Below are 17,491 nucleotides of genomic sequence, written 5' to 3'. Positions count from 1 at the left end.
TTTTTGTAGAGTTGCATTTCAAGTAAATTTAAACTGAAGCAAGTAATACAGTCAAACCTGTCTATAACGATACTCTGGGGACCAAGAAAAATAGCGTTATAGACAGATTATCGTTGTAGACAGTTTGAATAAAAAAATTTCAAATTCAAAAACTATAGTTTTAGTCTTAGATAGAATTTAAAACGAAAGTTTTGCAAATTAAAAGGTATAAAGCTGTGTATCAAAGATATTATAACCCCCATGACCCTCCCATTGTATCCGCCACTGAAAATGCACTGAAAACAAGATTAAAAAGAAGTAATAAGTAAGGAGTTTAAATTATAGACAATTTATTGTTCAACAGCAAGTCAGATAATGTCCTTACAATTTATTGTTCTTAAAATGAGTTAAACTACATTTTTGCAGTTAATGTTTTAAATATATTTTAAAAATCATAAAACTTAAAACAGTGCAAAAGTGAACTTTTACATTATTCAAATAACTTACTTGAACTCATTTTATTACAAAAATGAGGCTTTCATTGCTTATGCAAAATAATACTTCAGTTTTGAGTGGAAAAAATATTTCCTGGAATTTTAAAAACATTGAAGACACATAAATAAACTTTAGAAAACTTGTTTACACTTGAATGTAATATTTTTAAAAACCATAGCGCACTTTCAAGAACAAATATTTAAAAATGAACCATTATTATAAAATGGTAGTTTTCCTTAGATATCTATTTACAGTAAATTCTATTTAAGAGCTACAGGTAAACGCCTACAATTATGTAATTGTAATGGTACACTCCTTTCGGTTGTGTTGCAATTACACAAGACTATTGCACTTAAGGAACATAAATCATAAAAAAAGAAGATCATTGTAGTCGATAGAAAACTTATTTACAAGGGGAAACAAAAAATTCGATACTTTATGCCAACAGAACACAAATTAAATATTTTATTAATTTTTCAGAAAATAGGAAATGTTTAATGTTACAACCTTACTAAATTACAATTCACTTTAGCAAAACATACCAATAAAATATTCTATTCTGCTTCATTAGTTGTTTTTGAATAAAATATAAATCCATTTGTCAACAAAATAAATATGCCTACGACTTAAAATACCAAATATACAACTAATATATTTCTTTTATAACAGTTGATATGTAAGCAGCATCACTCTTATCAGCCTGAGCATTATTGAGGAAGTTTTCTCCTCCTTTCCATCAGTTAAGTCTTCAGAATGATAAAATATCTTGTTTCCAAGGCAATGTGGCTACACATCTGCCTTCAGTTGGTTGTCATTCAGAACTATTTTCTCCCCTGGTTTGAAAGCTGGCATGCCCAAGTAAGGACAACTGGCACAACGAAATGCATCTCCAAGGTAACACTGCAGAAAGAAGAATAAAGGACAAACATTTATATTAAAATATTTTTGAAAGATTTAAAAAAGTTTATTATCTACTTTTTTATCAGCACAATAGGGCAACAAAAGTTAAGGCAGTGGTAAGGTAGCTGAAAGGGTAGGGTAACAGCACCAGTAACAGAAAAGGGTCCAATAACAGAGAGTCACAAGTTTGGATTTAAATATTAAGAATTTTAGGCGGGTATAACTGATGTTGCTGCGACCCATGAATACGGTGATGCAACAAGTATTATCAGAGTGAATTTTATCAGCGTGAAGGCAGTGCTGGAAGGTTATGAACAGAACACCGCAAGGTTTGCCTGTGTTTCATGACTTTAATAAGGTTTTAGATCTAAAAATGAAGAACTTTTTACATTTTGAAGAGAAAAGGAGAATTTTGTCCATTACTCATCCTTTTCTCATTTTATCAGTTACTGGGTATCATCAGAATTGATGGTGGGGGTCGGACAATTTTTCGAAATTGAGGAAATAAAAATAGAGATAACTAATTCAGAGAATCCAGAAGCAGCCAAATGTTAGATGAGATGTAGTTGCATGAGAGAAAAATAGTTTTAAAAGTCTAAATACAACAAAGTGCTCAGAAAATTGAGTTAACCTGAGAGCGATGTCTTAAGCATGTCAGTTACTTGTGCCGTTACCCTGACCAAAGTTTTATTGAACCTTTAAAATATTTATGCAGATGCATTAACTGTTTTTGTTTCTTTTTTTTAGATGAAATTGCTGTAGATTCCTTTTTCTAGATGATTTGTTGCTCACTATACAAATACACATAGCATGCCATGTTGTAGCTTTCAAAATTTAAACTAAAACTCTGATCAGATAATTATACACATCTTTGTCATATTTTATTGTATGTATAAAGCACAAAACAGTAAAAGATGAGCAATTGTTTGATGCAGACATACAGATCATAGTGTAAAAGTTCAATTGTATTTTTTATGCTTCAAAAATGAAACTTGTAGGATTTTTTACATGCATAAATGAAATTTTTAAGAATGTTCCTAAAGATAGGTTTAAAAAATATGTTTTGCATCTACTTTCAAAAATGTTAAATGCTAAAATAATGAAATACATACATTGCCACAAGAAGATGTTGCTGATCGATTTTTTTCAATTCTTTCAGATTCTTCTTGTTCTAATTCTTCGGCTAACCCACAGGTGCAATTTTTACAAGCCTTTCTTTGTTTGGTAGTTGCACAGACTAAAATTATAAAACATTAATTTTTACCAAAATTACTTCAATGAGACAATCAGTAAGTCTTATTTGCTTGAAAATATTTATTTACTTTCATACTTTCTGCACTCAACAAATTAATTAACCAACAAAATAAATTCATTTTTTTTACATATTTAATAAATTAAATCAATAGATCCGTAGCCACTTACAGGCTGAAAATAATATTTTCAAAGGTAAACGAACATGGTCACAAATGATTTGGCGCCTCAGAACAATGTAAACTAAAGCAGGTTTCTACTTACTAGGATTACATAAGCATATGAAACACACTAATTTTTACTTCCTTTTACAAAAAAGGAAGTATAGTATTCGGGAAAAAAATTTCACATAAAAATCAACTTTAATTTCCAATTTGCTCACCCCCAAATGAATGTTGAGTTTTTTTTTCGACTCGACCACACGTGGATAAGTGCAAAAGAATGTGTAGACAGGCGAAATATCCATTTTGACGATTCCCGAGTTAATTACAACGAGTTTTCTCATGACGTCTGTATGTAGCTATGTGCGTATGTATGTTGCATAACTCTAGAACGGTATGTTGGAGATTTTTTTTTTAAAATCCGGTTTTTGATTTGGAAACTGTTGGTGATATTTAGAGAGTAAACTATTTATTCCATTAAAATTGCCAATAATGGGAAAATGACATTAAATTGGAGTAAAAGGAAGTCATGTGATGCACACAGCTCTTTTTTTTCGTTTTTCATTACAGAGTGGAGAAAAAGCACTTGATCATATGAAAGTGATACACATGGCCACATTTCTCTACATCCAGCAAAAACACAAAGAGCAGAAATTCATAAAAATAAAACAATAAAAAATGATTTTATTTTAAATAGACCTGAAAATTAGACGACTGATTTCAAAATTGTGCAAAAAAAATTAAACTTTTTCTCACTTTGTTTTCAACTTAAACTTCATTGTAAAATAATTCTCAAAGTTTTTTCTGTGTATAAATATTTTTGATGCACATGTTTAACCTTGTTCTATACTTCAGATACAAAACTTGTCACTTCATAAAAATAAGTGCTAAAACCACTCTAAGCAATGGAAAAAGAAAACTTCGATTTTTTTTTTAAATGTCCCCATTTGGAAACATTGGAATAACATGAAGTTTTATACTACAGCTCTTAACAGATTCTGCTTGAAACTCTTCTGCTGCAACTTAGTACTTTTGCAAAAATACTAGATATAATTTAAACTGTTGTATTCGGTCAGTCAGTATTCGGTTAAGTCAAGTCAACTTAAAACTATAAATGGTTGAAAATGAATAAAAACAAAGAAAAAAATCAATGCTCATACTACATGTTTAGATTTATCCAAAACTGCATAAAGTTTCAGATAACTAAAGGTAAAACCCCGGAAAAATTAATAATTTGTAACTACAAACAATAACTTGAAATTAAAAAAAAAAAACTATAGAGTTAAAAAGATATTAGTGGAGAATTATTGTTTCTATTTATCAAATTTTTTTCGGGCAATTTGCTACTTCCATATGTAGAGGTTCGACTGTGTTTACTTTTCTTTATTTCCTCGAGTTAAAATGTACTTAATGTAATTTATCAAACTTAAATAAATAAAAAGAGGAACTTTTTTACAGTTAACTATAACAACAAATTCAATGAAAAAAAAAATAGTACAACTCTTGTAACAAAACACATATCTGTCATGTTGAATGCATTTTTTTAACAAGACAGTTTTAATTTTTCAGTTCCTCAAATTTTTCTTTTATTTCTTTTTCTATTTGTTTCATTTGGGGCCAAGGGTGCCCGTATGCAAAATTTTAAGGGGGGGGGGGGGGGCTCAAAAATTTCTCCATAATTCTGCAGTATATTTTCCCCATGGAAACCAATTTCAGAACAGATTAGAGATTAAAATTTGACATTTTTAATAACTTATTCATTAATGGCTGGAAAAGAAATTTTTACACATTTTTGCAAAGAAAAAAGCACTGAAAGCAAGAAAGTTCTCATTTCCAAGGAGGGGGTATCAAGCCCCCCTATATGGGCGCCCTTGTTTGAGGCTCTTTTTCTCATGCAGACTTCATCAAACTATTTGCTTGACTGTAAAATGTTATATCTCTCAACACTTCTGCTTTTCTAAAAGTTCATAGGCAGTTTTAAAAGTGAAAAAATATCAGGCTCGAAACACTTTTTGTCTCTTCAAATTTAAGTTCATCACTTATCTGTTTTTTTTTTTCTTGTAACAGTATCATTTTCTTTATTTTTATTTTCATTTTCCAAGTGTTCCATAAATTTTTGTTTTGATTTTACAACTGAGGATAAGTATTCTTTGGTAGTTTTAACATTTAGTAAACCCCCACAGAAATTTATGTGAATCTTTTATTGTTTTGCGAGCAATGTATGATTCTTCTTTGAAGTTTTCAATTTTCAAGGTCAATACAAAATTCGACAAGAACCACATCAGGTGTTTTCCCCAATTACGTGTTTTAGGGTTGCTTCCTGTAACAGTTCACACAATCCTATGCTTCATTTTGCAAAATTATTGATTTTTTGGCAAGCAAAAAAATATTTTGTAAAAAAAAGTGGCATTGGGGTTTTAACAATTGGGAGGGGGGGGGGACAGGGAATAACACATGATTACAGCAAAAATAAAGGACTTTCAGAACAAACTAAAGAGTAAAGCACTGTAAAAAAAATTTAAAAAAATCAAGCGTTTCAGCTTTAAAGGATAAAGTGCTTTAAAGGACCCATGGGAACCCTGTAAGCTATTTCGACAATCGTACCTTTCAAAGAACTAGGATCAGGTTTTTTCAGATCATTTTCATCAAGTAGCTCATCTTCATCAATTAATTCTACATTTTCGTCAAGTGTATCATCAGCAGATAGCATCCAAATTTTTGCAGTATTTGGATCAGTTTTAGCAGAATCTGCAAAACATGAAAATTACTGCAATCTAAATAAAAAACAGCACATTTGGAAATTAAAATATATGAAGCAATTTTATAACAAATCTGCCAACATCTACTGGGAAAAAATCTAGTAAATGATTACAACACACAGAAATTGTGCATTTTTCTTTATTACTTAGGGAAGAATAGGGATTTTTTTCTGCTATCCTTCAAAATAGAATCAAATGCAAGTTCTCCCCCCCCCCCCCAATGCTGAGATGTTAGATTTTGAACAATGGGGGATAGCAAAGAAGGGGGGCAAGCCAGGGTCCACACTCTGGGCAGTAACGTTTAAGGGCTGCAAATTCAAGAGTGATTTCCGAGCAGTTTCAAAAGAGGGTTATGATCCCTTTGACGAGAATAATGAGAAACCAAAAATGCGTTTTTAGGTTTATAATTTCGGACAATTTAGAGAGGAGAGTCCAAGATAACTAAACTCCTCCCTAATGTCACCAAAAATAACTTGGAATTGAATAGAAAATGGCTTTTTTTGCTTAAATTTTAAAGTTTCCAATAGAAAAAATTTCTCAGCATCCCTAGTCTAATGACACTAAGAATAGCTTTAAAATGTGTCTTTATGAGGGATGGCTCTGAAATCAGATGCTTTTTCCTCAGAATAATCAACGAAAATTTAAAATGGGAACTTAATGCAAGAAAAAAGTCTGTGGACCCTCTACCCTTATTCTAACCTGACCAGATGCAGATAAAAAAATGCATGAAAAGGCCTTCAATTTCAAAATCATTTCCAATGTATAGTCACTTCCTCATTTTTTAATGCCTCAACTATGTAGCCCAAAAATATATTTTAAAAACTTGAAACCAAAAACCATTCTGAGGACAGCCCCTAAACTCTCACCTTTCTCCTAAAGTCATCAAATATAGCCCAAAATGCATTTTTAAAACTTGAAAATTGCAAGGAAGGGCGACCAATTTACACCTTTTCTCATTACTTAAAATAGCCAAAATTGCATCTTAAAGATTTCAATTTCAAATATTTTTTTGGGCAAGGTCCTTGAATCTTCCCTCCCTTTACTTAATAATTTCAAAGATAGAGTAGAATAACACATTAAAACTTGGAATTCAAAAATTTCTGGGGAAGACACTGGAACACCACACCCTTTTAACACCATCATTGATTTTTTTTGCATTTCCATCATTTTCCTTGGAAGAGCCTCAAAAATCGAATTTAACCTTTATTATAGATAGCCTAAAATTAATTTCAGCTTTGAAGAAAACTTAGGGATGAATTCCTTAACACCCCTTTTCTCCAATTGTTACCAAACAAAGTCTGAAGTCATATATTTATGATGTGAATTTCGAAAACTTTCGGAAGGAAAGCTGCCTGGCTTCACTTTTTTAGTAAGAGTGCAATTGCTTTTTTCAGACTTCAAGTAAAAACATTTCCAGAGAAGGTCCTCAAAGTCAACAAGGAGAGTCTAAAGTTACATTTTGATGACTTGATATCGAAATATTCCCAGCGAGACTTCCCCAGACCTTTTACTTCACCAAACAGCGTAGAATTTCATTTTTGAGAATTTTCTGCAGTAAGGCTTTAAAACCCTGGACTCTCAAAGACAGCGTTAAATGGATTTCATCTCAAAGATAATTTTGGGTGGGAATTGTTTCTTCTGTCATTACCAAACAAAGCCTAAAATTACGTTTTTATGTAGAGCGTGACTTCAATGTCGAAAATTTTCCAGCAGAGAGCCACGAGACACTGAGTTTCCCTCCCTCCCCTACTGTCAACAAAGATTGACAACATTATTGTGTTTTTAAAAGTTAAAGATTCGAAAAGTTTCTAAAAAAAAGCCCTCAAACTTTCCCAGTTTCCTCAACTTGAGGGAAGATTGTTGAAAATTATATTTTCAACTTCAAATTTGACAAATTCCCAGAGGACCCCCCCCCCCCCCAGTCCCTATTATCACAGATAGCCTAAAATTGAGTTCAATTTTAAAAAGCAACAAAGCAATTTTTGTTATCTTAACCCATTTTACAAGGTCAAATTACGCCTATGATTTCAAATAAACAGATATCATAAACTCAAATTTTAAAATGTATGAAGTTCATTCTTTAAAACAATTTTTGGAATTGTAGATGTAAGAAAATTATTTTAAATTTCAGTTTTAATAAAATATATTTCCTCAGAGTCAAGAGAAGAGGCAGCAATTTTCTTTGTGTAGCATTTTGTTTGCTAACATTTTAACATGAAATAGACTATTAGGCTTTTTTTAAATTTCAAATTTAAACTGAATGGTTTTAAATTATAGTATCAATTAGATATTCATTTGTCGAATTAAATATTCTTCAAAATGCTTGGAAGAGTATATTCAATGGAATTCTGAACCATATGAAAGTTATTTTTCTTTCATTGTGGAATCTATACAGCTTTAATGGCCTAATTTAGCTCTCTAGAACAAAGAAGTACTCAACTTCTGTACTTACATTATTCCCAAGTGAACATAAAACATCACCACAGATTCAAACTTAAATCTAAAATAAATCGACTATCAGCATTATCATCTCATTCACAACATACATAATAAACTGATGAAGAATTCAACATATACAGGATAAAAATTATTTCCTTTTTGATTATTGATAAGTTTTACATGCAGGAGAAGTAAATTTAACTTTTTAAAAAACTTCAATTAAAAAGGTATACATTTTGAGACATGAAAACAAATCATCATTTATATCAAAAAATTTAGCATTTTTAGGGGCTTAACAAAAAGTTTAAGAATTGACTTATAAAGCTTCAAGTTATGTTGAATTGGCTATATGCATTCAGTGTTCGCACTCAACTATCCGTAACTTGGGTCCGAAGGACCCATTAACGAAATAGATTTGGGTCCTTTGGCGGAAAAAATGAGTCCCTTAAATTTTAAACAAATCTTAGCACATAATTGAATAATATACAACTATTTATACTTAGGGAAAAGAAACTATCCACATAGTTATTTGAAAAAGGTATGAAATAAACTAAATTGGTTAATTTTGCCCTTTTTTTCTGTGATTATCATATGTTCAAATAATACACTTGCAAGATTTAGTTATTTGAGAAACTATTTAGTCAGTTACAATGAGGTAAACTCAAAATTTACTTTAAAGTTGGATTTTACCATGAGATAAAAAATAAATGCCTTTGATTGATCAAGCAGAAAGCACTCCCTTAACCTTTGCTTTCATGAACATTTTTCTAGGTGAAAAAAAGCAACTAGCCCCCCCCCCCCCCCTCCATCAATTATCAATGGCAATTTCATAGAAATAGAAAAAAATCGCAAGCGAATTAACACAACGCAAAAATCGCGATCGCAAAAACGAAACATTTTCTCACATGAGTATGAAAATTGCTCATTTGCAATCTTAAATTAGAAAATTTGACTTCATTGCGACTCTTTTAAAATATCTGTGTTGGCTTTGGTGCTACTTTTAAAATTTCGCCATTTTCAAAATGGTGCGATCGATTAATACGTGACTTTTGCAAGTCCAAATAAAAATAGCCCCTCAGAAATAGGTGAATTACTAGAAAATGAACAAGGTTAAAGTGCTTTTGTATAAAATTCATATTCATAAGTAATTTAACAAGAAAAATGTTAAGTTCAGAACTTTGTGTTTTGCGCGATCGGGAAAATGTTCGCCATTTTTTTTTTCACCCATCCTTTTATTGAGGATGCAAGATAATAATTTTCAAAAGTAATTCTGGTTAGGTGGATGCAAAATAGATAAGCTTTTACTACTCAGTTGTCCTGTATCAATCCTGAAGATTGCATTGAAACCACTCTTACTTTTGATCTTTATTGTTGTTTACAGGAATTTCCCCAAGATAAAAGTTGAGGGAGAACTTATTCTTAGAATACAGTACAATGGGCTATTTATGAACTTGCAATATTTTGCTCCTTGAGCTCTGCCCAGGAGGTCACTGTAAGCTCCAGTCTTATCACTAAAATTCCATTGACTGGTCAACAGTAGGGGTGTGTTTGAATAGCTGATACAGAGATAGGGTCATTTTAATCCTTTTCTGTTGATTATCCTGGTCATTGAAGCTTAAAAACATTCACTAGATAGATCTTCAGCATTTTCCAATTTTTTTTCTGGTTTTTATCTTTTGGGTGTTCTGGGTCCCTAAGACCCGAATTTTCGCGGAAGTTGCGTCCCTTTCCCGCGAATTTGCGTAAAGAACCCGCTATAGCGCGTAAACGCGAACCCTGCTGTATACACTAGAACTTTGTTTTACACGGGTTTATTTCACACGGTTTCGATTACACGCGGTTTAAGTTTTGACACCTTTATTTTATTTTATGCGGATGAATTTTGGTTTTATGTGGATGCGGCAATGCAAACAGATAAAATTTTCCCCCTTTTCAAAATCCAAACTCCTAAAGAGTGCAGATTACACATAATAAACTGCATTTTGGCGTCCTAATAATCGAGTTTCGGCCACTGGAGACATTTTATACGATTGGTTCCAGAGCTCTTTCCAGAAGTAAAGTTATTAAACTCATACAGTTCAGAACTCACTGGAAGAAGAGCTTTTAGAAGTGACAAAGGAGGACAAAACCAACGAGGATACCAACATTGAAGACACACAACCGAAAACTTTCACATTGAAAATTTTGAGCTATTCCTAGACAATAGAAATGACCTTTCTGATTTGTTAGTAAAGGAAGATTCTATGATGGAAATGACACAAGTGATCATGGGTGTGTTAATGCTCCGCAAAGAAGTACAGAGGAAAATTCTTAATGATTGCCATAAGACTTATATTAGCCAGTTCCTATTTATAAACAGAACATAAAATTATTTTATATTTTCTTTCTGCATGTTGTGAATAGAAATTGATATAAGTACACATTAAATTTATTATACAATTAGTCATCACTAGAATGAAGTATTTTTTTATCTACGGAATGTAACCCCTATTTTAACACTACTATTACGTCTCAATTTATGCGGTTTCAGTTTACTCGGCGTTTCCGTGTAACGAAACCCCCCCGTAAAACGAGGGTCTACTGTATTTCAAATATAGCAAGATTAGTTAGTAATGTAGAATACTGTTGGCCTCGCTCAAAGGAATACCTGTGGTTCAACACAAATTATTCAGTTAGCAAGGATTTTTATTATGAGGGGAAATATTGTCTACCATACCAATTAAACTTGTCTCAAAATATAAATATGCATATCTATTTAAAATAAGTGATGGTTAGTGGACAAACATTTTATAAATAAATTCATAATCAAGAAAATAATGTAAGGATTAAAAACATATTTCATAAATACATATAAAAGTGGCAAAAATGCAAGTAACTTGAATTACAAAATCTTTTTATTTTTGGCACCACTATTCACTACATTTTTAAAAATATTTGCAAAAGTCAAAGTTTTATGCAATTAACCTGGGAAATTATTTGATTAAATGGAACTATTTTAACATTGTGTTGCTGGGATTCCATATCGTTTTATTCTTCCAAGCAGGGTATTTGTTGATTCATTATCTGATTATGAGAAGAATTAAATTATGTACATGCAGATTATTTTAAAATTATACTAGTTTTACAGAATAGGTTATGCTCGGATTTATATGGTCCATTAGCCTTAACTGAACTAGAAGTAAGAAATTGGCTAAAAGTGTCACACAAATATCATATAAACTTACAAAATCTCAACAAACAAAAAACATGAGTAAGGACTACATAAATATGATTTTTTGTACCTCTTTTGGCAAATGATAAAGGCATAGAAGATCCTACTTCAAAATTTGGCTTTGTAGCTCTTACTTCTATCAATGAAACTTCACTTTCTTTATGAGTAAAATTTGTGTCATATTCTTCAACATTAGATTTGCTAACGGGTTTTATTTCAGGCTAAAAAACAGAGAAAAAGTTAAGCAAAAAGTATAAAAATATCCCATTTCAGTCAATAGCTAGTGAAGTACGTGATATAACCATACTTTTTTGCTAATTCTCGCTTCATTTTATCAAGATTATAAACAATCGCTATTGTTTTCCATAGATCTAAAAAAGGGTAGCGCACTTTTTCTGATAAAAGGGTATTCCTTCAACTAAAAGGACACTTTCTTAAAGGAATTTGGTAGTAAAAAAGTACTATAAGTTTTGTAGGAGAATTTTCCCTGCCCATTTTAGTGGGAAAGGGAAATGAGGGAGATACATTTCAATGTCCATGCTAGAGTGAATTTCAACTTTTCAAGCAAGAAAGTTTGATTTTGGATAAGTGTTGATAAATTTTGAAGGGGCAAGGAAAGTGCATTGAGAAAGCAAAAAAAAAAAAAGGGGGGGGGGTAGGTCACATTGAAGTTGTTTAAAAGGGGGCAGGGCGCAGAGCCTTCATAAAAATGTTTGGGGGAAACACTAAATCACTTATCACTAAAACTACAAACATTCCTAAATTTTACCAACATTTTAAATGCTAAAGAACCATCAACATTATATTGGCATTTACATGTTTTTGAAGGCTTGTATTTATGCTACACAAAGGAGGTTTAATAAAAATACTGCATTTCAAAAAAAAAAAAAAAAAAAAAGAAAGAGGTCAACAATGAATCTGAAACTTAGTATCCCCAAAAGTAAGTAACAATCAATAAATAGTGATCAAAAACGCTTTGACACACAAAATTAGTAGATTCCTGCATACACGTGTTTCAAGGTTTCAGAGAACCTCTTTTTCAATGCAAATAGTGAGTTTTTGGATGAAAAGACATCCAGTAAAAGCAGCGAGAAACAACAGTAGACAATTTAAATAACAAATTAACAAAATAAACAAGATAAAATGAAACTGAGAGCTGAAATTTATTACATGCTTCCCTTCACGAGAAAACTGTTAAGGCTGTTCCGGTAGAAAAACATGCTAAACTTGACTCTTTGGGAACAGCGACAAAAAAAATCTAATCGCCAGATTGCAATGAAACTTTTTACTGTATCAGATGAATGTGTAAAAAACAACGTGCATGAAGTAAATTGCTGCTGAGTTACCTACATTTATCACAAAATGATATTAAAAAGTACTTTTTGTCAAATATGAAATATTTCTCTTAAATACATTCATGAAAAATCATCTAAACACAGAGATTCGAGATTTTTTTCTCTGAACCATAGAAACAATGTAGACGCATTGCAATTGAAATATTTTGTAAATATCATTAAAAAAATTTTCAATGCTCACGTGTTCTGAAACTTATTCGATTCTGTCCACTAATCTTATAGTTGCCTAAAGTGCCAATAGATGGCGTCAAAAACTCGAATAAGTAAGGATACGTGAAATTAAGGTCTATTTTATTAATAGCTCGGCTTTTTTCTCATTTTTATGCTAATAAATGATTCCATATGGACCATAAACTTTCTGTAACAAGTTTCATTCCTTCATATTCTTCATAAATCAGTCTAGATTTTTTTTTCTCTAAAACCAATTGTTCGTGATCGCGTGGAGATCCCGCCGGACAAATATCGCCATCAGTCAGTTTTGCAGATGAACTAGATTTTTGCGAAAAAGTGAGGCTTTCCATGCGTGTGCCCGAAGTGATGGCCAGTGGTATCGGATGTCAGTGCTTGTAGCTTGGGCTCGAGGCGGCAGTGATTGTAGTCAAGGAAAGAGAAAGGGGGGAGGGAGGACGTCCCCGTGTGTATTTTCCGTGTTATTAGAAACAGGTGGGTGAACTAGAATTGGAGGGTTGGCCTACGAGTGCTCGCCACACAATCTTTCCTAATCCGCAATGAATATCTTTCTAAATTGACGCAACAGAGATCATTAAAATTTCGTGATATTTTATTTCAACAACGATTTTAACTATTTTTCAAGAAGTAATTAATATTTTCTAATGTTAACGAAGGACAAAGATGATCTGAAAATAGTTCTTATTTAATTAAAAAAACCTTGCTCAATCCATTTGCGCAGGTGTGACATCTTTGTGCATATATTTGCCCTTTATAACAAAGAGCAAAGTATTATGTATGATAATATATGAACTTTCAAAAAAAAAAAAAAAAAAATTGAACTTGAAAAGTAAAGATTTTTACATATTGTGTGCGTACGCGTAATAGGCTCAAATCATTACCTTGTAGACACGAAACTTTTTTAGAAAGTAGGTACTTCGTATATTATGTAACGTTTAATGGTTTTTATATTTGAATGTATCAAAATTTTAAGACAAAGCTTAAAATTCTGGGAATAAATTGCAAATACAAGCATAAAAATGTCAAATTTGTGCAAATGGATTAAGTAAATCTTCATCTCAATTTTATACTTTAAAGTTTTAGACTTGGAAAAGTAACAGATTAAGTAAACATGATATTGATAAGCGTTTATTTAAATTGCACAGGAAGTATTATAGTGTGATCCGCGAGTTACTGACCATCAGCCAGTAAGTTGAACTAAGTTGTAACAAAGGTTTTGATTTGACCATTATGAAGGTTACGTACGATATACTTACAGAGACATCTAGAAGTTTTCAAGGAAGTCACTTTTCTTACTGGTGCAAATTGTTATCAGATAAAATGTTGAATCACCTTTTTCTAGGTTAAATTTAATTTTACAGGTTCATTTACTGAGATATGCTGATCAATGCTTATTCTCAGTGAAGGAAAAAAAATGCATTTAATAACTATCCATTTATGCTGTTTGTTATTGAAGGTTGGTCGATTACATGCATTGATCTAAAATGCCTTCAACGCCAGTAATTAACAAACACGATCTACCTGTAGTAATGACATAGTTAAATGCTAGTTTTAAAGCTTTTTTCTTTATACCAAAGTAATTACAAACATTTTTATGCTAAAGATATGAATGTGTATAGTACAACTTTTATTGAGAAAAAAAATATTTTAACCATTAATTGACTAGCTTGGTTAATTACTAATGCTCGAGATCAGCGGTTCCCAACCAGCATGTTGTGACTTCCAAGGGAGTCGCGAAGAATTTCTTATAAGAGAACACATTCAAAAACATATCATTAAACAGTTTAAAAACTAAAATATGTAGAGGAAAAAAATCATTTTAGAGAAGCATCAATACTTGAGCGTAGTGGCGAATTTAAAGAGCCTGATGATCCCTCAGCATTATTACATTTTGGTTTACGGACTTGCATCCCTACAAATTGCCGCGAAAGAGTCGAAAAAAACCTCACTATAACATTATCTAAAATTGTCTGAAAGTTCGTTTTTGGAACTTCAATATCGAATTTTTTTGTGAGACAGTCTCTTAACCCCAACCCTCATCCTGAAAGATGTCATGTAATTGCGTTTTCAGGACTTAATTTTGGAAATATTTCGAGAAGTTCCTAGAACCCTATCCCATTCCCTAAAAATAGCAAAGAAATGGATTTTTAAGCTTTCAATTTCGGAAATATTTCACAGGAGTGCCTTCTATTCCTTTTGCATAATTAAAGACCGTACAAACATTCCTTTTCAGGATTTAAATTTAAAAAAAAATTCCGGGTGAGGGTCTCCGATCGTTTTGCCTTGCCATCAAAGATAATCTACTATTCTATTTCTGAAACTTAAATTTCCAAAGTTTCCTTCATATTACCCCCAATCATTTCTCCCTCCCCCCCCCCCCAATCACTAAAACTTGATTAAAATACGTTTTGGTAACTTCAATTCCGGAAAAATTCCGGGGGAGAGGCTACCTATCCAAACATTTGCCTAATATTTAAAGGAACAAACAAAAAATACGAACAAAAAGACTACTTTTTTAAAAAATATTTCTAAAATCCAGGGGGTTCCAATGGCCCCTCCTCACCCTGATTTCCCAAATGACGGACCTGAAATAAACTTTGAAACGAAATCCAGGAAGGATAAATCGTTTTATTGATTTTTAAAATATTTTTGGGGGAATACCCCATTGGATCTCTCTTTTTGCTACATATTTTCCTGGTTTTCACCTCTCTAGCCCTTCCGAAGAATGCTCGTAGTCATAGTATATATTCCATTCTCCTCCAAATAAAAATGATGACAATCAAATGACTACTCATCATCGAAGGGGGGGGGGGGAGTTCACTAATCTTGCTAAAACAAAAGGAAAAAAAATCAGTATTTAGTTAAAATTTCATCACGTTTGGGAAGCAGAGAAGTGCTTGAACTAAATCCAATAAGTAACTTTTCTAACTTGGTTGTCCGTTTTCTGCTCAAGTCATTGTGGCAAAACAAGACGCATGTTTTATTCTGATCAACGTTTTGAATACAACCAACTTTAAACTATAATACTCAAAAATATACTGTCGTGAAATGTATGATAAATTTACATTTTCCCCAATCAAAATTGAGCATTTATATCTCTCATATACAGTCGGCTTCCGCTCCAAAGCGATTCAACTTACGCCAAATGCCTATAACGCGAGTTTTTCTCGAGTAACGAATGTTAGAGCTAACGCAAATTTCTCACCCACAACACGAAAACTTTTGGAAAGGAATCGTGGCGCAAAATGACGGCTTCGCTATTTACTACTAAATATTAGTTTCGTGAATATACTTTCATCCTTTTAGCATCACTAACTGCTCTAGTTCCCACCCAGCGCTAGTCAAAACATCGCTTTGTTAGTGTGTATAAATAACAACTCCACAATTTTCTTTTAATATTTTAAATTCTAAATATGAAAGGTGATGAAATATTCTGCACCAAAGCACGCTGTTTCATGCTATGTTTGTGAAGATAGAAAGAAAAAGTGAAAATTTGTGACAAGATAAGGAATTCTTGAACGCTTGAAACTCTAAAAAATGGTTCGAAGGCAGTGGCGGATTTACCAGGGGGGTGGTGGAGACGACCGCCCCCTCCGTAACTGTCATTTTCGAAAACCAATAATATAGAATTAAAGGAATTACTAGCTTTTGCTATTAATTTCAATCAAGTACATTCCACAAATTTGCTTTAAATTAAGTTGAGACAGTGTAGTCGAAGATGGACAGCATTACCCACTTTTTAATTTGAAACCGAAGCTCGCCCCTCCCCTCTTTTTTGAACATTAATAATTTTTATATTTCTATATGTGTCTTCCAACCTTTTTCTTCCATGGACTACACTATACTGGTATGATGATACATTTTGCTATGATTTAGAACAGTGGTTTCTAAACCTGGGGGTGATAGCCACCAAAAGGGAGATTTAACTCTTGAGGGGAGCGATAAGTTTGTGAGGGGCGATAGGGGGTGATTAAAATTTAAAATACAGGCTAAAAGTGGGCAATTGATTCCCTCCCCCCTACATAGTGGGTTGAGGGGAGAAATATGGCTTCCACGTTTTTCAACCGCCACCCCCTTGAAAAGAATGTAAATCCGCCACTGATCGAAGATAGCACAGCAATACTGTATAGTACTATTACAGTGTAGTGCTTTATTATTACTGCATACTGTATATGTACCGTACTGTTTTTTTTTTTTTTTTTCATGTCTCTCTCTCCCATTGATAATTGATACTGTGCATCGTTTGAATACTGCTGTTTTTTTTTTAAATACGGTAAAAATTCAGCTGTTTATGCAAGAAACGGTAATATATTGTTAAGAAATGGTCTGGAACAGTTTAAAGGGTGTTTAAAAATGTCTTAAATAATTGGATAAGTTAATACAAAATTCGTATATTGTACACGTATATTTGTATATAACACACACACAAAATCAACTCCTTCAAAGTTTCAGTAACGATACTAAAGTTAGTTGAAATCTATGATCTAATAAACTTTAATTTTAAAAGCACCAGCTTTGATACGGTGCTCCATATATATATATATATGTTTTTGTTTTTTTTTAATTATAAAATGAGAAAAAGCTTACTGATGATCAATTGGGTGACGGAGAATTAAAAACAGCAACAATAGCGATAATAATAATGAACAGAAATTTAAAATTAACTTTAAATTTCTTTCTATTAGAATTATGTTGTCTGAAAATTAATTTTTTTTCTCTCTTTTTTCTTCAAGTCCTTATTCTATTATACCC

At 32.1% G+C, this 17,491-nt stretch overlaps 1 protein-coding gene across 4 annotated transcripts in view; it reads right to left on the bottom strand.

Moving 5' to 3' along the window:
• Positions 1-283: 283 nt before the first annotated feature.
• LOC129221583 (anamorsin homolog) overlaps positions 284-17,491 on the bottom strand; it is a 35,630-nt gene continuing 18,422 nt past the window's right edge. For 2 of the 4 annotated variants that reach the window (XM_054856092.1, XM_054856093.1), the window contains exons 5-8: positions 11,266-11,416; positions 5,391-5,534; positions 2,487-2,611; positions 285-1,374 (exon numbers count right to left, since the gene is read on the bottom strand). In XM_054856092.1, the coding sequence (XP_054712067.1) occupies positions 1,261-1,374; positions 2,487-2,611; positions 5,391-5,534; positions 11,266-11,416 (534 nt within the window). In that variant the 3' untranslated portion in view covers positions 285-1,260. Of the gene's footprint in view, positions 1,375-2,486; positions 2,612-5,390; positions 5,535-11,265; positions 11,417-17,491 lie in introns of all 4 variants that reach the window. The other 2 variants (XM_054856090.1, XM_054856091.1) reach the window with 2 other exon arrangements.

Source organism: Uloborus diversus, chromosome 4 (genome assembly GCF_026930045.1).
Source record: "Uloborus diversus isolate 005 chromosome 4, Udiv.v.3.1, whole genome shotgun sequence".
In the NCBI taxonomy this organism is placed as follows: Eukaryota; Metazoa; Arthropoda; class Arachnida; order Araneae; family Uloboridae; genus Uloborus; species Uloborus diversus.
This window is presented reverse-complemented; position numbering and strand designations above follow the sequence as displayed.